This window comes from Pleurodeles waltl, chromosome 9 (genome assembly GCF_031143425.1).
Source record: "Pleurodeles waltl isolate 20211129_DDA chromosome 9, aPleWal1.hap1.20221129, whole genome shotgun sequence".
Taxonomy (NCBI): Eukaryota; Metazoa; Chordata; class Amphibia; order Caudata; family Salamandridae; genus Pleurodeles; species Pleurodeles waltl.
The window spans coordinates 890,925,559-890,952,274 of NC_090448.1; the positions used below are offsets into that span (position 1 = coordinate 890,925,559).

Genomic DNA, 26,716 nt, shown 5'->3' on the forward strand with positions numbered 1-26,716 from the left:
TCTTCCTTATGGCCTGCTTGACTCCTATATCCGCCGTCAGAACATGGTAGATGCTCTGTTCAAGTAACATGCATTATAGTCCCCATACTGCACATACTAGTGGACAGAACATATGCCACATTGTAATGGAGTACCCTGTGTGGCAAAATGTTAAAGACATGACTGAATTTTGAAGTGCGTGTTAGGGAACTTATGTATGGTACACAAGGACCACCATGATTGGCAACGAGAACCAAAGTGCAATAAGTCAAACAAATGTCCTGTTGGGCATATTCACCAACATTTCTACTTGTTTGAAAGTGTGCAAACTCAATTTGTAGCTTCACTTTCAAAGCAAAAGTAGAAGTGTTGGTGAATGAGTCCCACAGGATATTTGTTTGACTTTTTACTTTAGAGACCTTAGGATTTCTTCACCAGCATGTCTGCCTTAGTTTCAACGATAGATATGCTCGCTCAGTTCGAGGAAAAGGCCTCCCAAGGCATAGTCTACACCCCTAACTTGCATCCACAAACTAGTATACGTTCACTTGGAAATTATACAGAATTAGTCAGGACTCTGATGAGGACAGAGACATGAATGGGTAAGGAAAGCTTATGGTAGGTCTGACTTCACAGGGATATTGCACAGGCAGAAGGCAGATAGTAAAGGTAGTACAGATGTACATCATCTTAACCTATGGATTCAAACCTATTGGTGCCATCCCAGGAACAGAAGGACAATGATGCATATGGATCAGTGTTTGACCTGCTTTTTTTCATGTTCATCCTCCATCAGAACTTAGTAGATGTTCAATTTGCTGTATGGTAAGTGAATTACAGTCACAGCACTGCACATAATGTTGGCTGGGACATATGCTAAGTTCTCACGGACTACCCTGTGTGCTAAACACTACCCTTTTTCATAGCCTATGACCTTCTCTATAGGGAACATCGCGAGAATTCCCCAGCATGTCGGTCTTATTTTCAAAGGTAGATATGCTCGCTTAGTTTGAGGAATCGCTTCGCACAGCATACTGGGACACCCCCAACTTCCATCCACAAACTCTAAGGAGTTGGATTTAGCACAGTGAGTGCGCTAAAGGCGCATGAAAAAACATGTATTCACGAGCCTCAGGTGGCTGCCTTGGGAGTCATTATTAAAGGTTAGTTATGTATTCCTTCTGTAATGTTCAAAAAGAAGGAGGCGGTTACTTGACAGGTGGTAAAATGTAGTCAAACTTATTCCATCATGTGGCATATGAATGTGATGGGCCCTTGTCTGGCAGCGGTAAGGTGATGTGAGTGCAGTGATTGGCTGGATTGGGCTCGTGGTCGGCTGTATGAAAGGGTTTTTTGTTGTGCCTGAATGGCATGTGAATGGACCATAAAGAGGTTGGTGCCTAGATGTGGCTTTATGGCCCACCTTCAGAAGGCTTGGTTTCAATATTACTATTACTATATTAATATAAGTATTGATGTTTTGAAACCATAATTTCTGGAGGTGCTAAAACCAACCAGTGTGAGTGGAGGATTAACTTTAATATACTAGTACCAGGGGAGACCAAGGGTGTAGAACCTGCATAGCTCTCACCAGTTTTCCCTCGCCTAGTATCCCCTTGAAATCAAAAACTTTGCTTAAAAAACACTTTTGCCTTGCATTTCAGTGAGGGGAAGTCCTGGAATCTGCAGGCAGCCACAAATTTTCTACCACCCAGAATTTGACTAAGTCTACAGAGACAAACATTGCCTCACTTGTGTGGGTGTGCAAGTGACCACAACAGGGAAGTACCCAAAATGGATTGTGGATACATCAAAGTTACCTACCACAAAACAGCATGGTTTTGTAAGACAGTCAACTGAGTTTATGGTCCTGGGCTCGGCGGCCATATAGGGAAACCTACCAAGCCCAGACATTTCTGAAAACTAGACACCCAGGGGAGTCCATGGAATTGTGGCGTATTTGGACTTCACAAAGTTTTCTTACCCAGAATACCCTTCAAAAAAGAAACGTTGATTGAAAACACTATTTTTTCTTGCTTTTACGTTATGGAAACTACAAGAATGTGCAGGCATCCACAAACATAACACCACCCAGTGTTTCCCCACTCGTCCTGATAAAAACACAACCCCACTTGTGTGCCTGTGCCTAGTGCCTGCGTCAGGAATGGATCACTCCAGGGTTAACAGTAGCCCACAAGCAAGGACTACCATTGACCCTTGTGTGATCCACTCCTGTCATGGGCATAAGGCCTACCCACACAAGTGAGGTACCATTTTTATCAGGAGACTTGAGGGAATTCTGGGTGGAAGGAACTTTGTGGCTCCTCCCAGATTCCAGAACTTTCCATCACCAAATGTGAGGAAAAAGTGTTTTTGTTTTGCCAAATTTCGAGGTTTGCAAAGGATTCTGGGTGGCAGAACCCAGTGAGAGCCCCACAAGTCACAACATCCTGGATTCCCCTAGATGTCTAGTTTAAAATTTTTTATAGGTTTGCTATGTTTCCCTCGGTGCCGGCTGAGCTAGAGGCCAAAATCCACAGTTAGGCACTTTGCAAAAAACAGGTCAGTTTTCATTAGGAAAATGTGATGTGTTCATGTTGTATTGTGGGGCGTTTCCTGTGGCAGGTACTAGGCCTACCTACACAAGTGAGGTACCATTCTTATCGGGAGACTTGAGGGAATGCTGGGTGGAAGGAAGTTTGTGGCTCCCCTCAGATTCCAGAACTTTCTATCACTGAAATGTGAGGAGAAAGTGTTTTTTTGTGAAATTTTGAGGTTTGCAAAGGATTCTGGGTAATAGAACCTGGTGAGAGCCCCACAAGTCAACCCATCATCGATTCCCTTAGGTGTCTAGTTTTCAAAAATGCACAGGTTTTCTAGGTTTTCCCTAGGTGCCGGCTGAGCTAGAGGTAACAATCCACAGCTAGGCACTTGCCAAAAAACATGCCAGATTTCAATGTAAAAATGTGATGTGTCCATGTTGCATTTACTTTCACGGGCACTAGGCCTACCCACACCAGTGAGGTATCCTTTTTATATGGAGACTTGGGAGAATACAGAATAGAAAAACAAGTGTTATTGCTCCTTGTATTTCTCTACATTCTTTCCTTCCAAATGCAAGACAGTGTGTAAAAAAGATGTCTATTTGAGAAATGCCTTGTAATTCACATGCTAGTATAGGGACCCCGGAATTCAGAGATGTGCAAATAACTACTGCTTCTCAACACCTTATCTAATGCCCATTTTGGAAATTCAAAGGTTTCCTTGATACCTAATTTTCACTCTTTATATTTCACCAAATGAATTGGTGTATACCTGATATACAATGAAAACCCATTGCAAGGTGCGGCTCATTTATTGGATCTGGGTACCTAGGCTTCTTGATGAACCTACAAGCCCTTTATATCCCTGCAACCAGAAGAGCAGAGCAGACTTAACGGTTTATTGCTTTCAAAAATCTGCCATAGCTGAAAAAAAGTTATAGAAGAAAATATGGACAGAAATGGCTCTTTTTTCACCTCAATTTCAATATTTTTTTAATTCAGCTGTTACTTCCAGGTAGAAAAACCTTGAGGGATCTACACAAAAGACCTCTTGCTGAATTCAGAATGTTGTCTACTCTTCAGAACTGTTTAGGTGTCTGGGATCCAGCATTGGTTTCACACCAATTTCTGTCACTAACTGGAAGGAGGCTGAAAGCCCAAAATATAGTAATAATGGGGTATGTCCCAATAAAATGTCAAAATTGTGTTGAAATATGTGGTTTTCTGATTCAGGTCTGCCTGTTCCTGACAGCCGGGAAGCTGGTGATTTTAGCACCCCAAACCCTTTATTGTGCCATTTTCAGGGAAAAAAACACATGCTTTCTTCTGCAGCCCTTTTTTCCATTTTTCTGAACAAAAACGACATTTTTGCTGTATTTTGGCTAATTTCTTGGTCTCCTCCAGGGGAACCCAAAACCTCTGGGTAGCGTTAGAATCCCTAGGATGTTGGAAAAAAGTACGCACATTTGGCGTGGATAGCTTCATATGGACAAACATTTATGAAGGCCTAAGTGCGAACTACCCCAAATAGCCAAAAAAGGGTTGAGCACTGGTAGGGGAAAATGCCCAGCAGCTAAGGGGTTAAAATAAAGTATGGAAGTTGTTGTTGTGATTAAAACAAACCAATGTCTTTTAATTATGAAGTGCTCTGTATAAAAACGATTTGTAATTTGTCACCTAATGGGCTCGAGGCAGAAGGCAGAGGCCAACCCACATGATGGCTGTGCAGTTTGGGGAGATTAATGGAAGCGCATCATTCTTGATGGCCTAGGAAATGTGCAGTACTACCGATAATGAACTAAATATATTTACTTTTATTTTCCTTGTACGGCAGAGACTGCAGAACGTAATTGCTTCTAGGTATCGAAGCAAAATTGATTTCATTGCAATTAAGACGATACAAAGTAAAATGAACAGTATACGATAGACAGAGAAAGGGATACAAACATGCACAATACAGCAACCTACAACTGCCACTTCTTGGCATCTAATAATGACAGTCAGAGGATGATATTAACGGAGTCCATCCCAGCAGATACCTCTACCGCGTCCACTCTTAACCTATGAACAACGAGACAGACTATATGACAGATGCATAGGGGTAAATGATACCGGCACGATTAGTAAAGGTGGGGGGTGAGTTTCCACCTCACTGTATCAGAGAATGGGTGTGTCAGACATGGCTCTACATGTTATTTCAAAGGCCAAAAGTAATCCTGATCAGTCTCTTGGGATTTGCATTGTGATTATCAGATGATACCTTCCTGTACAGATTGTCATTTATATCTCGGATGATGGGATAAAATCAATAAGGTGAATCGTGCATATATACATTTCTGTATCAATTATTCTGACCCACCCTGCTATCTTTATTTTGAGGGCTCCCCAATGCAGTCAGCAGCTTAGCTGCAGCACTGCGTTTACTTTCAATCAATATTGGCCTTATTTTATAGGCATTATAAGGATTAATGCATGTCACAAGAAAACAGTAGGTCGCCTCGTATTAAAGGCTGCATGTCTGCATTGTTGAGTTAATTTTCAAGGGGGAGAACGTACAGTGCACAAAAGATGTGTGCATCAGAATAGCGGCCACATGCAATCTGGGCTAAGCACTTCCAGCTCGTGCAATGACACTGCTTAGAAACCCCAGGGGACAATGAAGAGAATGAAAGCATAATTACCAGGCCTCGTAAAGCAGCAACGCCATAAAGCAGGGTGTCATAACGTAATGACAATGCCTGAGCCCATATGTTGGCATTCATTTAGAGGTCGCCAGGGGTAGCGACTGTGACCCCTGACTTGCCCTTTGCGAACCCTGGTACTCCCTTTCCGACCCCTAACCTTAGAGGTGGCAAATTCAGTGCTAGGAACACAGAGGCATCTGTGTTCCTGACGTCATCATTACGGACGTCAGTTGGGGCTCCACACTCTTTGCTTTCTGTCGCTTTTTTATTACAGTAATAGTGAATAATAATATATTTTTCACCATTAGTGAAATACAAATGTAGTACAATTATCGGGAGTAAGCCCTTCCATGGCACGGCAGTTGGGGTACGTAGAAAATGCTTTTAAATGTATGTTGTGTGCGTGCTTGCAGGTTATAGTGTGTTTATGTGACAAAGAGTGTATGTAAGTGTGAATTTGTGTGTATGTGTAAGTATGTGTGTGTTTGAGTGAAAGTGAAGGTCAAGGGGTGTGTGATGTCACTCGCAACCCTTGGCATTTTGGTGAATTGACAATATATAAGCATCCATAGACTATGAAAGGCACTAGAAACCTAGCTCACTTAGCACGATTGATACATTTAATTAAACAGAAACACTGACAGATATAGTGACAAACGTATGTATAGGTTTCCGTGTACTCAAAGTTAATACAGACATAGCTAACTTTGTAAACAGATGACACAGATGTGCACATCTTACAAGTGTACACATAAGCATGCATACACACACAGGCGGATGGATGCTTGTACGTGGATAGATAGATGGAGTGGGTGGATTCGTTGATGGGTATATAAATGCATTGTTGGGTGATTTCTCCTGTCTCTTGTTACCTCTATCCCTTGTGTTTACAGTGGAATAGCAAGCGGCTAAGGGCCATAGCGCAGCCAACAAAACAGTTTTATGGGTAGCAAAATACAGCAGTAACCAGGGTTCAGTAGGACCCTACTGCACCATTGATAGCTATGCCCCTGTCTATTTATCACAGCTATGTTATGTGTACAGTGTGCCAATCCCCCATGAGGGTATTGAGGTGCTTTGCAGGTGGGTTAGGCAGCTCTTTTGTTGGTGAGGTTATTTGAAGAGTCAGGTTTTTAGCTTCTTGTGAAACTCAAGAAGCAATAGGGAGGTTTTGATGTGGTAAGGGAGGTAGTTCCATGGTTTGGGGGAGATATAAGAGAAGGTGCGGACTCTGGCTGTGGTGTTGTGCATGTGGGGTATGCATCCTAATGAGAGTCTGGCTGAGCAGAGCTGCATGGGAGGTGTGTGGAAGTGTATAAAGCTGTTAGTTTAGGTAGGGCCAGTGTTGGTTAGTGCCTTGTATGTGTGTGAGCAGTTTGAACTGGTTGTGTTTGTGGATTGGCAGCCAGTGCAGTTCTCTGAGGCATGGGTGATATGAGTACGACAAGATAAGTTGAGTATGAGCCCTGCTGTGTGTTTTGAGTGGTTTGGAGACTGTTCAGGAACTTCTTAGTGATTCCTGCTTGGAGTATGTTGCTATAGTCAAATCTGCTGGTAATCAGGGTTTGTGTAACCATTTTTGAGTGTTCTCTGGTAGCCATTGAAGATTTTTCACAGGATCCAAAGGATGTGGAAGAAAGTGGAGACCACTGCACTTACTTGGGATTTCATTTAGAGTTTATCATTCATGGGGGACTCCAAGTTTTCTTGCATGCGAGGTGAGGTAAGGTGAGGGCCGAGGTCAGTTGCCCACCAGGTAGAGTCCTAAGCAGAGCCTTTCGTTCTGAAGATCAAATGCTCACAGTCTCTCAATCTCCTTGGCCACAATGTTACCACTGTTAAAAAACACTCTGTGAGAAGAGCTGACACACTCATGTGCTACTTTTTATTGGGAGGATATCACTCTACGTAACAGATTTTGCCCTAGACATTGTTATACGTCTACTTGTGAAGGATAATGGTTTAAATGTGAATATGCATTTCTGTAGCAGTTGTATTAATATACCCAGCTTTGGCACTTGGTGCCTCAGAGTGACACTTACAAGCGTAGGAGGTGGAGATTCCAGACCTCTCATAATGATCAATTTTATTTCCCCATCGGATATCCTCATGGGGGTATATTGGTTCCCTGCCTAGAAACAAATGCATTATGCAATATGCATTTTTCCAAGAACTAATGAAATGCACACTCAAATGAATAAGGAACATTCTCTCCTTGTGGTTGATTTTCTACTTAGTGAATATGCTGAAGAACTGAAAGCATACTCTTTCAAGCAACAATTGTCATATCATAGCCCCTCTCTGCCACTATACCTGATGCAACCCCCTCCCCCAAGCCAGTTTCAGCCATCTCCTCAAATGCCTCTGCCAGCCTGTCCCCATGTACCACCAAGTCCCCATGTTCTCTTCCCAGTCAACCTAATTTGTCTCTCTGCAGCACCCACTTGTAATGTAATGCTCTCGCCTGAACAGGGCGCTGCTGCTTTGTTGCTCAGTTCATGCTCAATAGATCCAATATGTGTGTATAAAGATATCTATATATATATTCACAACATGTGGCTTGTTTCTCTAGCAATGTGGGTCAATCTAAAATTGGTTGCTGAGATTTGCTGCATCCTTCTTTTGAAGCAATTCAGTGTTGAGAAAGGAGTGCATTCTCAATGCCCTTTCAGTTTTTACCTTCTCTCTCTCTTTCTTGCAGAAACCTGGATGATGAAGGCTTCAATTTATCTATCCATCCAATACGTGGCCACTTCATATTGTCAACTGCAGTCAAGCCTGCATTACTGTTCAAACCTATGGCTGTTTAGAATGTTCACATACATGTAGCACTGCAGTTTAATCCCTGTATACAATTCTGAGCTCTATCTTTGATATCACATGCATGTAATATGACAACACATACCATACCTGCCTATTCTGTCAACGCACTCAGATATAGTAGCTTTATCAGAACCGCACAGAATACGTAATTCTCTTATAAAAAAAGCTTCATTGGTTATCTATTGAGAACTCTCATGAAGGCATATTTAGCTCCAGGGCCAGTTTTAGGGAGGTGCGACCAGTGCCGCTCCAGGCACTGATGTCTTGAGGGGGAATACTGTGTGTAGAAATAGCTTATGCATTTAATAGCACCTGCTGCATGTGTGTGCAGCAGTTATCAGGCAACCGTACAAATGTCAAGATAACACTGGTGATTAATGTTCCTGCTGGAGAAAGATCAGAGATTTGTCTAGTGGCAGTTTTGACTCATCATAAGGTAGCTGTTGGACACTGGGTTACTAGTTGAGGGGGAGTGAAAACCAACTCAAGCAGAAACCACAGTCTCTGTCAAGGTGGAACACAAATAAACGCCAAAGTAATCTGTGCTTAAGTTTTTGTTAGATTGGCACAAAAGCAGTCAGGTTGAACTTTTGAGGCAATGTTTTAGACCTGCCAACCTTGGCATGCTCTCCCCTAACTGTTTACTTCTGCATCCCAGGTTGTTGTTGTGTGTTGGACTCTGTTTTTGCTGTTTTTGTTACCCTGGGCACTTTACCACTGATGACCAGTGCTAAAGTGAAAGTGCTCCCTATGTGAAATTACATGTGTAATTGGCTTTTCCATGATTGGCATATTTGATTTACTATTAAGTCCCTAGTAAAGTGCACTAGAGGTGCCTAGGGCCTGTAAAGCAAATGCTACTAGTGGGCCTGCAGCACTGATTGTGCCATTGACATGAGTAGCCCTGTAAACATGGCTCAGACCTCCCACTGCAGTGTCTGTGTGTGCAGTTTTTAAACTGCCAATGCTACTTGGCAAGTGTAGCCACTTGCCAGGGCCAAACCTTCCTTTTCTATACACGTAAGGCACCCCTAAGGTAGGCCCTGAGTAGCCCCATGGGCAGGGTGCAGTGTATGTTAAAGGTGGGACATGTACTGATGTGTTTTACATGTCCTAACAGTGAAATACTGCCAATTTTGGTTTTCATTGTTGCGAGGCCTATCTCTCTCATAGGTTAACATGGAGGCTGCCTTTAAATATTCTTAACGTGCATTTTCCCTTTGAGAGCAGATAGAAATGTGGCGTTTGGGGTCTCTGAACTCACAAATTAAAAATACATATTTTAGTGAATGTGGTTTTCAAATTGTTAGTTTGAAAATGACACTTTTAGAAAGTACGCATTTTCTGGCTTTAACCATTCTGTGACTTTGCCTGTTTGTGGATTCCCTGTCTGAGTCAGACTGACAGTTGGGATGTTTGTGAATCTCCTCGAGACAGTGACATAAAGGGAGCTGGGGAATAGCCTGCATATCCTGATGAGCCATCTGGGCTAGAGTGGAGGGAGGAGTGGTCACTTACACCTGAATGGGCTGTGCCTGCCCTCACACAATAGTCTCCAATCCCCTGGTGTGTGTCTGGGGCCGTGCCAGTGCAAGGCAGGATCTTGTAAACAACAGAGACTTTTTTTTAAGTTGGGCAACTTCAATGACAGAAAGGGGTAGACGTATTGGACCAAAAACCCCAGACTTTAGATTTCTTCATGATTTCCTTCTGGAACCAAGAGGAACCTCTGCTAAGGAGAAGAGCTGAAGAGCTGAGGAGAAGTGCTGAGACTGTGCTTTGTTGAGCTATCCCGCAGTTGCTGCTTCTGCCTGTGAAAGGGGACAAAGACTGTACTTTGTGGTATATTCCTGCTTGAGAAGAATCTCCAAGGGCTTTGAATGAGCTTGCCCCTGTTCTGAAGTCTCAGGGCCATCAAAGACTTCCTCTGCCAGCACCTGGACTCTCTATTGAGACTCCTGCCCTGCCAAGTGGTGCTTAATCCAGTCCCTGGGCCCTTAAAAGGAGAAGCTTGTGGAAAATCAAGAACATCCAAGGAAACTGACTTTAGACGACTCTGGACTGTTGCCATTGCCGAATCCCGTGACGCCGCCTGCAACCGAAGCTGTGGTCCTAGCTGGAGTGCAACAATCGTGCAGGCTCGATACCGCTGCAGCCTTGCCGAAGTCTGCGACTCAGTAGAAGTCGCCGCAACACATCGTAACCTCTGGATATCGACTCTGCCGGAAGTGCGCGGATCCAGCGCTTCGCACCAATGCTGCCTCACCTCCACCACTCCATAGCGAGGACCTGACACCTCTTCATGATGTCTCCGCTCCTTTTCTCTGCAGCGCCAGAACCGACGCCTCCTCGGATCCAGCGACACCAAGATCCCTGACTCCGTGCATTGTCTTGTTCCTCATTTTCACTAGGTATTGTACTTGGGGGGTCTGTGTGACTCTGTGATTGGTGCCATAGGCGTCTGATTGTTGGGAACAGCTCTGTCATGACGCCGTGATATCACCAAATCGAAGCATTTGTGTTTCCAAGTGCTATATTGAAGTTAATCTTTAAAAGTTCATAACTTTGCCTGTGTATGTTGGATTTTTGTTGTTTTGCTCTTGTTTTGTTCAGATAAATATTGGCTATTGTCTAACCTGGTATTGAGTCATTTTGTAGTGTTTTACTGTATTTCTGTGTGTGTTGGTCTAAATACTTTACACGTTTTCTCTGGGTTAAGCCTTTCTGCTCGTGCCAAGCTACCAAGGGTGTGAGTGGGGGTTAACCAGGTGTGTTTCTCCTTTGCCCTGACTAGAGTAAGGGTTCTTGCATGGACAGAAGTAACCTGATTGTGAACCTAAGACCCTATTTCTAACATGATGGGTAAAGTATTTAAGTAGCACTTCAAGCATCAATAAAGTGAAAACGCAAGAAAAATCTCACATCAATTTAGAAAAATAGAGTAAGATATAATAAATTATTTGTGACCAAAATAACAAAAATCTAATCAGTGGAACCTGAGATATGCAATTTCAATGTTTTGAGTAAAATAGTGCCTACAAGCACAAAGCACCAACTGTGGTTACCTGGTTACGCGGGATAGGGACAAAGTCACAAGTTCAGGCTGACTGCTGAGTGCAGACCAGATACGGGGACTAAGTTATTCTTGTCAACAAAGTTCCTTAAATCCTAGTTGCGAGGAGTTGTGAAGGTGTAATTGGGAGTTTTGCATCATTCCTGAGGATGCTGTCGATGAGGGGCTTCTGATGCGAAGTCCTGTGTCAAAGATGTGCCACACACTGGTTGTTCTGAAGAAGCTGCAGGGCTGTGATGCGAAGTCCTGGTCGAGCATGTGTCACACACTGGGTGTTCCGAAATATCTGCAGGGTTATGATGCCTTCGACAAAGGGCTTGCGTTGCAAAGTCCTGCATCGGGGATGTGGTCACCTAGTGGCAGTTCAGAGGAGGCTGCTGGCTGTGATGTGAGATTTGGCATTTGAGATATGTCGCCCTGCTGCAGTTCTGAAGCAGAGTTGCATCACGCTGTGCTGGTTCCAACCACAGCTGGGCTGGCAGAGTATCTTCAGGTCCACTTCCAAGGGCCCAGGACTGGGGTACAATACTTGGGGGACAAGATTCACAGCAGACAGAGTTGAGGTGCTGGGTTCAAGGTGGTGGGAGTCTTTTCTGTCTCTGAGGGTCTGATAAGGAGGCCAGTCTACTGGCACTTGGAGTCACTCTTGTGGCCCTAGGTACAAGATACAAGTCTAGTTCTTTCACTTAGGTAGCAGGGCAGCCTAGTAGCAGCTCTTCTTGGAGCAGAGCAGCATAGTAGCCCTTGTGAGTCTTCCACAGGTACAGAGGTGTACTGAGGAGTTGGGTCTGAGGGTCCTATATTTATACCTGGCGCCACTTAGAAGTAGGAGATGGTTCTGCAGTATTCCAGCTCCAGAAGCGCTTAGAATGTTCTGCCTCCCTGCCCTGGTCCCAACTTGTTGTGGTCACAAGAGACTAATGTCAGACCCTTTGTGAATGTGCTCAGGCACAGCTTTTGTGATGTGCAAATGCGGTAGGGGACAGCTCCTCCCCTCATCAAGTCTGAAATGGCCCATTGTGCCAACACTGAAGCTCCTTTGATTCACTGTCTGGGAGCAATACACAAACACCAACTATCAGCTACACTTAGTCATGTGGCCCAGGAAATGAACTGCAACCACCAAATTGTTAGGACAAGAAAATGCCAACTTTCTAACAGTGTCAGTTTCAGAATTGTGATTTGTAATCTGACTTAATCATTAAAGAGGGCTTTAAATTACAATTCTTTGGATGCCAAACTCGATATTCCTACTTGCTCCCAATTTAAAGGTATCACTTATCAAATGTGATAAATTAACCCAATGCTATCCTATGGGAGAGGCAGGCCTTGTAGTAATGAAAAACAAATTTAAGAGCTTTTCACCTCCAGGACATGTAAAACTTTTCATTTGGCCAGGTTGAAAGGGCAGTTTAAAACTGCACAAACAGGCTGCAATGCCATACCTGAGACATGTTTAAGGGTCTACTTAAGTTGGGGTGCAAAGTCCTAAAAGCTCACAGAAACGGGTTCAGAAAACAGGAGGACAAAGGAAAAGGGTTGGGAATGGTCCTGCAGAGAGGGCCAAGTCCAACAGGACTGCATATGGTTATTATGCCTGCTTCAAATATAATGTTCCCTGCAGATCACAGCACTGTATTTTGTGTGCATAGCTTAGTGATTTATTTCCTTTGTCGCAGATATTCTTTTGTTACTTGCAGTTCATAAGTTACAAACCTAATAAAGCACAATGACCTAAGAACTGTCATCAAAAAGCTGCATGCAAACTGCACATTATAGGTTAGAATTTTATGTTTTTTTCCGCAGTCTTTCATTATGCTAATGTTGCTAAAAAGAGTTTGTTTTTATAGAAATGCATTCTTAGTAATGCCAACCACAATCACTGTGGTACATTTTAAATCCTGGGTGCGTGCTTCTTCATGCTACCCACTTAAAATATATTGCCTACTAGTGAGGATGGCATGATTCCTATGCCTTGTAACCTTTATGTCTTATTTAAAAATGTCTATAGATTGATTTACACATGTATGATTCTCTGTAAAATGTGTGTGTGATGTTAAGTGCTCCGACACCGTACACTTGTATGAGTAACTCTCTAAAACATATGAAATGCATGTGAGAGAGGGGCTATATAGAGATGACAGGCACTGTTGGAGGGCAGTATGAAGGGAATCAATGGAGAAAAGGTAATTGGGGGTGTGCCAAAGAAAAGATTCACACCAGATCCCACCAGTGCTAATGCTGGCCATGTTACCTCCTTGCCTAAGGATGTCTAATGACCTCTTAAAGAAGGATAGAGATTTATTCTTTAATGGGAAGGAGACAATCTACTGAGATGTTGCAAGGGGGACACAGTGAGTGAGTGCTCTCTCAATGGCATAAGGCATCAACCTATGAGTAATAATACACAGATTTGGGTTTCGTGGGAAACAACTGCGTTGCCTCTCTGTGGCAGAGACAGTCAGGCATCTCACTAATCTCATTAAAATACTTGCATTACTGGGTATCACAAATGATATTAAAGTACCATAACAGACAAGACAATGTTTTTGGTCAATTTAAATTATTTTGCAGGATTATTAAAGAAGGTGATGGGTGCCCTTATGGGTGATCCAAAACTAATTAGTGATGACACAATCTAAATTGACTAGAAGCCTCCTATGCTTCTTGCTGCAGCCATGTAAAAGAGGCTGAACTGGGGGTTTTCATGGGTGTAAAGCCTCCCGACCCTGTCTTAGAAGTTTCCTAACAGCTGGATGGTGTGTTGATGGCCCTCTTGGCACCAATTATGTGTTTCCCAGTGCCTGCCATACTCCTCTCCATAAATAACGGGGTAGATGGGGTTGCAGGCATGGGAATTCAAAACTAAGATGTTTCCCATCAACTCTGTCTCCCTGCATGAGAGACAGGCAGCCATATCCAAGGTTTGGGAAGCAGTAGTAGCATGCTAATGAATTTCTTAATCTCTCTTTCTCCCTCTGGAGAATTAATATCCAGTGGTGTGGTCAAAAAGAAGTAACACCTGAGAGTAGTGCGCATGTCTGTCCAGTAATTGGGCTCATTGGCATGAGGAATGAGGGAATATTGTTTTAATCTGCAATAAGCAGATGCAAAACCTCTGGCAATTTCACTGAATTCACAACAACCAGCTCCAGATGTTTTAAAAAAAAGTGAAATGAAGACAGAATGGCTTCCAACACAAATAATTTGTATTTTATGCAGGGGGGAATGCGAGGAACGAGGAATACTTGTGTGGTCCATAACAGTCAGGGGTGGGGCAATGCAATTATCTTAATTGTAATTGCATTAAGAGGACTGAACTGCCCAAACCATGACTGTGCATTAAAGCAAGCTGCTCAGTTGGCGCCTTTATGTGGCGCCTGACTGCTAGAGTGCCAGAAGAACCCTGCAGGCAGGAGCTGCAGACAGACAGGGAAGCTGCTTTCAGAACGACTTTCATTCACAACAATGCAATTATCATTAAGGTAAGTACATTGCCCAGCTCTTCACTGTTATAAAAGCCAATTTGGGCTTGGTTTTACTCCAGGAAAATAACCCAGATTATGTTCCACAGATAAAAAAAGAGAGGAATTTCACTTGCTCGATCGCAGTTCTAAATTCTAACTCGGCCCCCACATCCCCCGCTCCCTGCCCCACGACCACCCAACATAATTAAACACCTGTAGCACTGGAATTCTGTTCATGTATGTCTCATCAGCCCATGATCTCGGTTTGGTCGAATGCATTTCAGTCATTAAAATCGGAGGTTTCAACAGATATATCGATAGCAACGGTTTCTAAAAACGATCACAGACGTTATCTTTTTGTGGAAACACACATCTCTCGTTTACAATAGTCACAATTTGATTTGCTTTTGCTCTACTGCTTTCAATGGATATAAAGAATGATTTCACTGGTAGACAAAAGGTAGCCCTTTTCCAGGATACAGTTGATTCCCACTGCAGAAGAAAATATTTTTCATTTATATATTGATGTGAAACGAACACAAGCAATCACAAAAAAATGGTTGGCCCCATCATGGCCAATGTAAGAACTGGGATCTCCTTATCATCACTGACCAACGACGGAAGAAAACCCCTTGCATTCTGTGCAACAGCCTAACCCTGCAACACATGAAGGGTGTAGAGTCCGTCATTTTAGTAGCATGAGGGCCTTGGCCCCCAACAATACAAAGGGCTTGTATTCTTTCCCAAGCACAAACCATACCATTTTCATTTCACACTAGATTTGCTTCTTACACAACAAATAACTGCAGAGTGCATTGGGACAAAGGCTGCTGAAGCCAGGCCTACAAACTCAGATGTGAAACATCGGTAGCACTTATTTTCTTTACAAATTATTTTCACAACCGGGAGGCTTGTATTTTTTCTAACGCGCATCCAGTTTGTGAACCACATTATTTATGAAAAAAGAAAGTACACTGATGCTGTACTGGTGATTGTGCTAAAATATATGTATAATTTTAACAACATTACGTTTTTGCACTGCACTTGCCATTTCAGTTTTCAAAGCTGTAATTGCTGGCGTTATAATGATCTGTCAATTTTGTCAAGCTTGGAAGGAGGAAAGACTGAGCTAACCCACCAGCACTCGAACCCACGACATGCAGTTTACACACAGACATATGGAGCAGTCTCATGAACCCACTGAACAATACTACTAATTACTGGTGCAATGCATTCAAAGTTATTTAACAAAATCAAACATAAAACAAATCCAGATTTAGAAAAATGCATCATCAAATGAAATAATAACCTATAGGCCTCCTATTTAACTTCGAAAACGAATATCGACCGAATAGCTATTAAACATGAAAATATTGCTTCGAACGCCTGCTGGTGCTAGAAACACAACGCACAGCAGAAAAACACTATCGCACAGGTGTCTGGAAAAAAATGTTTAAACTCTCTACAACAAATGCAGGAACATAGACCTTGTGTATTCGTGTGCATGGTCTGCTTAGCGGCGCTTCAAGGCACTTTGCAGTGCGGGTGCTGCTTTGAGTGACCGAGGTCAGAAGGCGGTTGGTGGGGGGCGTCGAGCTGGTCGTGAAACCATAGAAGGGTGAAGAAGCATCTGAGATGTGTGCCTAGGAAGGCCAATTGTTCTGTACGTGTGTTGGCGCTATATGCACTACTGAGCTAGAAGCACAAAGCTGTCTTGCTCAAACAGCACCTTAATAGAGCTGGTCTCGCAGACTCACTTGATCAGTGTTAAGTGGGCATTCTTGCCAACACTGGTAACCCGTCCCTCTGCACAAATTGAAACACAATTATCCCAGCTGTGTTCACACATATTTAAAACTGAAAAATAGAAGAAAGATGGCTCACAGCCTGGCCTTACCTGAATGAGTCCCCAGAGAGGGAGAAGGACCCATTGAAGCAGAAGGGAGGGCCATGGGGAGTGGGGGAGTAGCAGGTCTCTGATCAGCATCACTGCAGGCGTCTTCCAACCTGTCCAACTAGACATGAACAAGGGCCTTAGGCTTCACGTGACAGAGGCAGGTGCATCATAAACAACAGAAGATCATCCATGAAAAATGTGCAATCATGCCTGGAGGTAGAATAGGGACCACAATGTCGGGAAACAAAATACATTTACCTCTGCAGGCCAGTCGCAGGACTGCAAGTGACCACAGGCCAGATGCACCTTCAGATTGATTGTAAGAAGGCCATAAATTGTACACCATATAATTTTTGTGACGTGACCTATAGGTCACGGCACAATATATTCAGTTGCTGAGGGTCAAAAATTGGCCTGTCCTTTGAATATCAAATAGGTAGGTCACTATTTGTGTCTCACTGAGAATGGCTGAAACCATGTATGGTAGCCTGCACTGAACAACAGACCACCGTCCTGGTAGCATTCAAAAACAGGATTTTTTTTTTCTTTTAAACAGCCCCTGTTCTTTAAAGGAACTGGTGCTGCATACAAAAATCCTGATTCAAAAGACATGAGGGGGGAGCAGGCGGTGGTCTACTAGATCCTCCTTACCCCGCCCCCTTATCCATAGCCCCCATAATGTTCCAATAATTTTGTACTGCAACTGCGGTTGCAAACAATTGGTATATCTCATTACGAATCAGAAATAAGAGGAGGTGCTGTTTTCACATTTCTTCCTATTTGGAATTCAGAGTTAGTTATTAAATCTATTCTGTTATTAGAAAAGGCTTTACCGAATTGAAAAATACACCATTTCGTGATCACAAACTCAGTAGTATTTTGTGAATGGTTGGCAACTGCAAAATTGTTTTACTAAATCTGGCCCTGTAGTCCTTTTTTACCCATTGTGTCATGCTAATGGCCGCACACACTTTGGGGTGAAACATTGTAGAAGCTCCTCACTAACTTATTTAGTTTCGAACAGTTTATTTTGGGCGCTGTGACTTATTTTGTATTCTTCACGGTCAAAAACGTATTTCAAGATGTAATTGTAAATGTGATTCATGTCCTAGATGTATAAATATAAATATTGCTAGGGTATTTCCCATACATTTTAATTGTACAAGTAAATGCTAATAATAGATAAACTTTTTTAAACAAAATAATAGAACCAAAAAAAAACACTCTGTGTCATTTGTAGGTTGGCAGGAGCAAAGCCATAAATTGTCATTGTTCTCACTTGCAAAACTCAGGGTTCTTCCATCCCCATGTGGAGGTGGGATGACTTCTAGGTTTCAGAAGGCAGAGGCTCAGCCGTCCTCATAGGTGGAAAACCTTGAACTAGAGGCCAGCCTTCACCTGGGTTGAGATCACAATGAGGGTGGCCTCATCCTATTTAGGGATTTAGGGCTGGGCAACTTTCACAGTTTGTCCCTTATAGGGACCACATGGTGGTCCTGGGAACGAAAATGTTCAAATGTCCCTGGCTCAAAGAGAAAAAGAAAAACGCCCTGCACACCAGATACATGTGATTTTTGCACCAATATCCCTCTTGAATCACCCAAGATTTCCTTGTGATTGATAAGAAGCCTGATAGATATTGTGATCAACGGCTGGGAGTATTTTATTAAATAAATGTTTACAAAATCGAATATATACGTTATTTTTTTCTCTCCCCCCATTGAACAGGTGCAAAGTAAAACACTGCAAGTGAGATAAACGTTTCAAATCTTCAACGGAAAGTCCATATAATATGAGTTTTTGCTGCTTTTCCGAGAAATTGTTATATATACCTAAAGACACTGCATCGATGGGACTTTTGTAGGGTGATGGGTTTAGGTGGGGTTGGTCCTGAAGTTGCTCATTGATACATTTTATTGTCACGCAGTATCATACTTAACAGTTAAAAAATTACAACGATAATCTTCAGTGCACCCTAGTAATGCAAACTTTGCAAAGCACATTGGCAAAGTGCTGATTTTTATTTTTTACATAGACTTCAGTAACAGCTGAGGATTTCTCACGTTTCCCCCTTGCCTGAGTACTGGTTCCACTAGGAAAACAGCTGCGTCCACAACCGCACAAGTCACTGGCGTGTGTTGTGCTAAAGGACTAACCTGCTTATCTTATGCATTTGATATGCACTCCGCATCTCCGTGTAATTAAACTAGGCACAACTGTGATACTGCGCATCATTTACAACTGTGTATTCTGTCCATGGGCCTGACAAGGGGCTTTATTTTTAACGCAAACGGCCACTTGGCAGAGTTAAACATAAAGGAAATGGCTAAAACAAGAACCCCAGCCTCTATTTATAGGCGCAGCTGGGGAATGTAACAGACATAACGAGTTACCAGAAATTACTAAAAACGTTTGGAATTTACAGGGAAAACAACAAGATCTCCCAGGGTACCTGGCATTATGACTTTTTGCACAACTGAACTGCAAAATTTCAAAACACTGCCCCCTCTCCCCCCTCCATTGAATTCAGTGAACCTTCCACATTGAACATTGACCTTCCCTCCTTCCTCTGACTCCACCTCGCAGGTTCCTGCCCAGCCACATAGACGATGCATTTCCCTACAGTCTTCTCAGATACCATTTTGCCCCTTTACACAATTTATTTTGCTTCAAGCTTAATTTTTATTTCCCTTTTTTTTTTTTTTACATGGAGCTTTACACCAGACGTCTTCCATTTCTAAGCACTGTGATTAACAAGTGCTACCTTTCAGTAATTTCACGGTTACCTTGGAAGGATGAAAGGCTGAGTCTGCCTCGCCTCTGAATGCCACTGCATGTTTCAGCATTAAGCATTCAACTACCGGAGTCATTTTGCCAACTGTATTGTAAAGCTTAGTTGAAGTGTTGTAGCTTACAGGATAGGGCTTCAATAACTTCAACCATTTCCAAGCCGTTTTAAAATGCACATGAAAACTAGACGCACAGTGCATTTTATTGACTATTATGCAGGGACTTAATGTTACACACTATGAAATTCGAAAAAGGGTGTCACATGGTGATCCACTGAAAGAAATACCTGTCCTATCACGTCACCTATTGCAACATAGAGGATGGCCGATTCTTAAATTATGAATTAGCAATGCTTTTATTTTAAATGCGGTCCTAATTTGTCCTCCTGTTAAAAAAAAGGCTGTGCTGTGAGTTGAATTCAAAAGCTTCATGTTCATTGCAGGTCAGTACATTGTATCCAATGAACTGAATTAGGGAAGCTATGGGTCCATTTCATCACATGACCCTCCTTACGAGCGGCCTACTAATTTGCAAGGGGCTTGGCAGCAACAGTTACCGCCCAGATCGGAATGATGACATCTGCGGAAATTCCTCAGGTCTCATAACTTTAACCGGGAGAGCTTGCCTGTTAATAGCAGCCAAAATATATTGGAGGAAGTCCAGCACAAAATGAGAAACACAAAATTACTGATTATCCCAGTAGCTTTTCATTTCGTGGCGGATCCTCAGAGTCCTAACATCAGGTATCACTAACTCTGAGGGAGGGGAAAACCCCTGCCCATTTAGTGGGCCTTTCAGAATTCGGGCCTATGTGCTGTCTTTGAAAAGATCCACGTGCATAATTATATTCAATGGCATAAATAAAGAAATACATTTCTCTCAACTTAGTTCATCGTGGATCATGATCAGGGCCGTTGTAAGCACTGCACCTTCCATGTTTCATACATTTAGAAGGGAATCTCGAGCAGTCTACCTACACCGAATGCAGTTTAACTCTTGATTTTTTTTCAATTAAATATAGTTTTATTTCGCCTAAATATAAAAAAACATAAAAACATCAACAGCACCAAAAGCTTGTGCAATATAAAATAAAATATATATATGCATTTGTTTCTCAAAGAGATGTCGTGCTTCATTGCCTGGAGTAACATGAAATTTATGAGGACACAGTCAGGAGTACTGCACCTATTAGCATTTTATGATCTAGGGCTTCTGCTTCAACTTCGAAAAGATGGCCCAATACATTGAAATGGGGCACCAATGGAGTGCATTTCACTCAGCGTATTTAAATACTGGGTGTGAGATAGTCTGCCACGCTCAATACATTGTGATGATAGCTCATGGTCAGGTCTATTGTGCACAGCATTTGTTAATGTAAAGTCTAAGCTTGTTGATTGTGTGCAAATGTGTCCACTGGGGAACTAAGACACACCAATGATGCCCAATTCTTCTTAACTTAGGGTCGGAAGTATACCATTTTGCCCAAGCCAATTCAATAAGGTAGTTTGGCAAGGTCATTGTGGCTGAAGCGTGTCAACCTGGAGTTCAAGTTGGTCCATTGTGACTGATACATGTCACCAAAGCTTTGGAACTTGCTGACAGTGCAAAGGGCACCTTAATGGAGAGTTAGCAATGGTGCTTAGAAATTCCTTCATAAGTTATTTGTAGTGAATGAACAGTAAGACCTTTATGAACTAGGACAATGTTAACTTACACCAGATTGTATTAATTAACATGCAAAATACCCTTTATTTTAAAAAAAAGTTTGCATTATTTTTAAAAGGAAAGCTGTGGAAGATATATCAATATTTGGTGTGGCAACCGCCCTAGACAATCAGTACAATATGCAGTGATTGACATTTCTCAGATATCACTCAATATAATGGCATGTCTAGAGGCGTGATTTTATCTAGCATGCATTTTAGGTCGAGGCTATTAGAAAGCCTTTTCGCTGCCTGTTGCAACATATATTATGACTTGCCAAGAACTTAGAGGGGTTTGAAGAACGTCCATTGCTTACCACAGGTTGGTTTTCCTGTCAGTCATTTGTCAGCTTCTTGCTCATGTCCCAGGTTGTTATCCTTGTGTTTGTCCCTTTCATGAAGAATTGGCTCTTTACCATTCTTTTGATTGGCTTGTATCTAAGCTTCCACTGCTTGCTTTTCAAGCACTACTTTTTTTCTTTTGTGTTAAGCATTCCATGAAAGTGTAGGTGCTTTTGAGCTGTCTCTCTTGTGTACTTCTCTCCCACTGTACTTCTTGAAGCTCTCTGTCCCGTATGTGCTTCTCCCCCTACCCTCCCTATGGTGCCCACCCTTTTGCTAACCACTGCTTCTTCTGCTCTCTGTGTAGATGCCCCCACCTGAACATTCGTTCCCTCTCTCCCTGTTGTTGCTTCCCTCATGTGTGATCTCTTTGCCCCCCACCTTCCATAAGTTGCTTCTGCATCATGTTTTACTTTTCAGTTCCATGTTCCTTCAGTGTCACCTCGCCCTTCCTCATGTTGCTTCCACATCCCTTGTTTCTTCTGTGTCCCACTTAAGTCCCCATCCTTTGTTTCCACTCCACTGCTGGCTTTTATAAAAAAAAAAAAAAAAACATTTTTGTGCATTTCCTTTCTTTTTAGTTACTTATCCAACTCGATTGCTAACAAACAAAAATAGAGCCTGCGTCATTTTGTAGGGGTTCATGTGTGGTGAACATAACTACAATATGACCGGCAAAGGAATTGTTAATGTTTTTTACTCTTTAGCCATCATCACAGGGATGCTGTGCATCATGGCTAAAAAACAATGGCATTGTCCAAAAGGTGAGACTTATTGGCTAAGGATTCATTGCTAGAGACAAAGTATAAATGTTGGATTTATTTCACCCGAATCCATGGGTGGACATGAACAAATCTCAGGCCTCTGTCTAGGATGTAACATGTTGTACACTATCTGGAAAGCATTAAACTGTAGTATTATTTCTGCGTCCGATCTCAGCTGTTTGCCTTAAGTAAGGATAGAGTGATCTGAACCCCAAGCCAACATTTTCCCAAAGTATATCTTTGCAAATTTATCACACAATTGTTAATAAAAAAAATCTGGTCTCTTATTGTGTGACAAATGCACGACTTTACAGTGTACAGGCTTGCATGGAATGTTTCTTCTTAGCTCAAAAGCCTAAACCTCACTCATGAGACCTAAAGCTAATTATTATTTGTAAAGCCCCAAATTATTATGTTATATAAGGTGAATGTTGTTCCACAGAAGGAGCGGTGTACTGTATGCACTGGGGCAGATTCATGGTTGACCATAATGTGGTGGCTACCTGCTTCTTAAACATTCAGAGCAGACCTCCGCTATGGCCCTGTTCTCCTTCTGTGGAGCCAGGACGTTATAGGGTATCCAAAGTTCCTATCAGACTATATAGTGTCAAGAATTCATCCCAGGGGTAAACTGTACTTTGTACATAAAACGAGCAATCATTCAATTAGGAGACCGCAGCTGAAATATCTTCCAGCTTCCATCTATTTCCCCAGTGACTGCATCTTGTGGCCTCTCCCTATATGCCAAACTGTCAAAAGAGACAAAGGGCGAGATATACCAAAGGATTTTACCCATTCTGTGTCTATGGGAAAAAGCTTTCGTACATATGGCTCAAAATCTTTAAAAAAAATATTCCTGGAACTGAGTAACCTTACCCACGCATCACACAATTACATTGTTTAATCAGTTGTTTCTGGCACTGGTCCTTATCGTTCCTCTCTATTGCCTACTGCACAGACTAGAAGGTAAGCTGCATGTTTGAACAACTCAGCCATGACCCACATTATGGCTAATTTGGAGAGTCAGTGCCACCGAGTCCGGAGTGTGGGAGCCCTCCTCTATATATTTTGCAGGGCGGGGCTGAAGTTTTCTTATGCCACTGACTTAGCAATGTTGATAGCTCTGAAATAGTTTTGCCACTATAAAACAAAAAGTAGTATTCTGAGGGACATTTTGGAACAAGTGTGCATTTTGGGGGACCTGCCTAAAACCTCATGAAAAATATTTTCTAGTATCTAGTTCAGGAAACCTCAGACAAAGGCGACCATGCACTACCTAGAAATAAAACAAACTGCGCGGAATTCATACAATGTTGCGCTTATGTGTGTTACAGAGTCCATATCTCCTTGAACTGCATGCATTCTGCTTGTTTGCCTCTCTGGAATGTATTTAAATTATAACAAACCCCTCCCGAAAATTACAATTATAACAGCTCTGCAGAAATTGCTTCACACACCCCAATTTCTGTGAGGCTGGTAAAACTATGAACGCGAGTGATGTAGTCACAGGGTACTAGGTAGGTAGAACTATTCTCTGCCCCATTCTCCTTTAAATCAATTTACCAGCGTGGACTTTCTGCATAGATTAACTGTTCCTTGTCATTCACTGGTTCAGAGGTGGTCTGCAACAATCATGTGAGTCTTTCTGCCAAGCACAGCTGCCCGTCCCTCTGCTGGGGGTCTGAAACGTTCTTTTTTAATAACACCCTGGGGCCCAGTTACTCTTCACCGGGATGTTTTCTTCTTTTCTCACATTGTAAGGGGATATGAGTTTTTAAGGACTCCCATTTAAAAAGGAAACATCCCAAGTTAAGACATGCTCTAGGTTTCCCTGAACGGCAGGCAGTCTCCCCAGTGGCCATGGATTTTATTCTCACACATCCCAGAAACGTATCACATTTGATGTACCTGAAAGACAATTTACATTGTCCCCACGTTTCCCTGAAACGGCTAGAATGCTGAGAACGAGACTACATTCAGTAGTGACTGACGTCATATGGAGTTACGCCAACATTAGCTCCCCTTAAGGTGGTATGTTCTGCAGCTAACGTTTGTGAGGAGTTGGGCAAATTCCTCTGTTCTCGCGCACAGCACCAAGCTCGCAAGTTTGCAAAGTCCGTGAATGAGCAACTCGTCCAGTTCAGGTTTTCTGCTTTACATCCTGAGACTGTAAGCCCTTAGTTTATAATATGCTAAACAGAAATACAAATCCCAGAATCCAAAACAAAAACCCCGGACTAGAGAAGCTGCTCACGCACGGACCAAGTAAGAATAAGAGCTGTGTATACACTTCTGAACTTTCTAAATTTAAGTTACATGTATACGTCACATATGAATTTTAAATTTCGTAGGGTTGGGAAATGTATGTGAAACTGAAGAAAATCTGGTTAAGAAACTCTTTCTCTTTCCACTAGGAACCCAATCCAATGCTGGAGAAAGGACTGTCAGCGCTTTAAGCCCTGTCACGCACACACAGCAACACTGTTTGCTGTTTTTAGACAACAAATAGTAACAGAAAAAAGTCGCCGGCAGCTCTTACCTCGGGGCAGGATTCCTCCTCTGGGGAATGTTCTAGCGATTTCCGGAACCGCCGCTGTTCATCCTGCTCACTTGCTTTCTCCCTTCACCTGAGGCAAAGTTTAAGGGCGGACGAGGACCAGCGATGCGTTCAAACCCGCAGCCCCACATCCAATTGCGTCCCTCGACAGTGCTGGCCTTGGAGAGGCGAGGAATCAGACTCGCGGCGTCTCTCAGGCAGCGACTGGAACGAAAATATTGCAGTTCTCTAACAAGACGTAAACATCTTCAGCTGAACTCTCAGTGCAAATGCCAAATCCCAGGAAACGTACATAAATTCATCTAATTACTCAGTGAAACAGCCAAAAGAGGACTCGGAAGTTCAAAGTGCCTCCCACGAGAGAAAAATGTATTTGCTTTTAAAAATGACATATCAAAAAGATAAATGCTGCTCGGAGTTGTCCCCTCAAGCACGAGAGAGACTGGGAGCTGACTTTACCGTGACACTGTGGTCTGTTGTGGGTGTGTAAAAGGAAGGTGTGGTATTCTCCTCCTGCCAGTGGTTTTGCTCAGATCACAACTGTCTGTCAATATTGCCCAGTGAGAGCGTGTACTGAGTCTGTGTAAGAGAGAGGTTTGCCAAACTAATCTCGGAGAGCACAGAGGACAGCGCTTGAGCTACACAAGAAAAAAAAAATACACTGAGCAAAGCCAGCCTTCCCTGGATGTAATCTATTCTCAGCGTGCTGCAGTGATTTTTCATCCCCTGGCGCTCAGGCCGCTGTGTGTTTGGCACCCGGCTGTCCCCTCCTCTCGGTGACACTGAATTCTCCGTTCGGAGGGGGTTCCCGCACTTCCCACGGGGCTCTCTGCCGAGGGAACACCACAGACAGAATCTCACGCGGCAGAAACGCTGATTCGGCTCTAGTGCTGTCTTCAGTCCCAGGGAGGCTTCCCCCGCCTTTCAGACATCCGCGCTGCCACCGCCACCCCGTAGGCACCCGAGAGACGCAGCTGGAATCCTTACAAACGGTTTCTGAAGAGATCAGTTGCGAACTATGTCTTTTGTATTTACAACGTTGCACTTATGTGTCCAGTGGGGGGAAAAAAGACTTCTAAGACACATTAACACAGAAAAACGAAACAAATGGATTCAGTTAGACAAAATAAGAAACCCTACGATTCAAGAAGAATTGAACTATTTCAACATCTGTTCAAAGAGTTGCTGAAAATCCACGTGCAAGAACTGCATCCAGCAAGAATCACGAGTAGCTGGAATTTCCACCAGGACGTAAGTTCTAGCGTTAGGACGCGTAACTCATCTAGTGGCGTTTATATTTTCTTAAACAAATCGGGCACTTGTATCCCTGTCTTTATATGAGGAAAATAAAGATTGCAGGTACCAGAATGCCAAGAGCAAATCCAGGACGGGATGAATTATTCACGACTGACATTCAACGGTTTAAGGTTTCCGAATTCTTCCAGAACATATGGAAAAGAGTTGAAGGGATTTTACCTGGTTGTAGTTTCAGTTCTTCCCCACACATCCCCTCTTTTTTGAGAGAGTCGCCAAATAGGTTGCCTCATTTCTTTTGAAAAATGCGTTTTCAGTTTAGTTCTTCTTAAACATTTCACCCCCGTAATTCATGTGAATGATAGACATGGGGACGAAAATGTTGTACATGACACTCCCTCAGTTTTGGGGGAGGCACCATGGTTCGCACCTACAAACGAGAAAACACTTAAATGTGATTTTTCGCAAACATATTTACATTTTTCTTCTAAATATGTGTGTGTATCTAAATTTGATTTTACACTTAAATATGATTTATGATTCTAAAAGCGTTTACGTGCTCCCGATCAAGCTGCTCCAAAGATGATTTCGCTTTTCAATGTTATGGTGCCCTAAATGGGTACTTCAATGAATCATACTTTGTACCAAAGGTAAATGTATACCTCTAATGTGATTTTGTACGTACGTGTGAGTTGTACTCCTAATGGACTTTCACACTTAAATTAATTTTGCAAACACTCATGATTTTGCACCTCAGTGTGCTGCCAGCTAAATATGATCTCATACTAATGCACACCTTTACACCTAACATGACATTTGGTAACCGTATTTTTCATGTAC

General features: G+C 42.7%; 1 protein-coding gene across 2 annotated transcripts in view; it reads right to left on the bottom strand.

Moving 5' to 3' along the window:
• The window catches only part of PRIMA1 (proline rich membrane anchor 1), a 558,838-nt gene extending 533,519 nt beyond the window's left edge, over positions 1-25,319 (bottom strand). For both annotated transcript variants that reach the window (XM_069208228.1, XM_069208229.1), the window contains exons 1-2: positions 24,605-25,319; positions 16,467-16,584 (exon numbers count right to left, since the gene is read on the bottom strand). In XM_069208228.1, coding sequence (XP_069064329.1) covers positions 16,467-16,556 — 90 coding nt within the window. In that variant the 5' untranslated portion in view covers positions 16,557-16,584; positions 24,605-25,319. The remainder of the gene's footprint in view (positions 1-16,466; positions 16,585-24,604) is intronic.
• Positions 25,320-26,716: the final 1,397 nt, after the last annotated feature.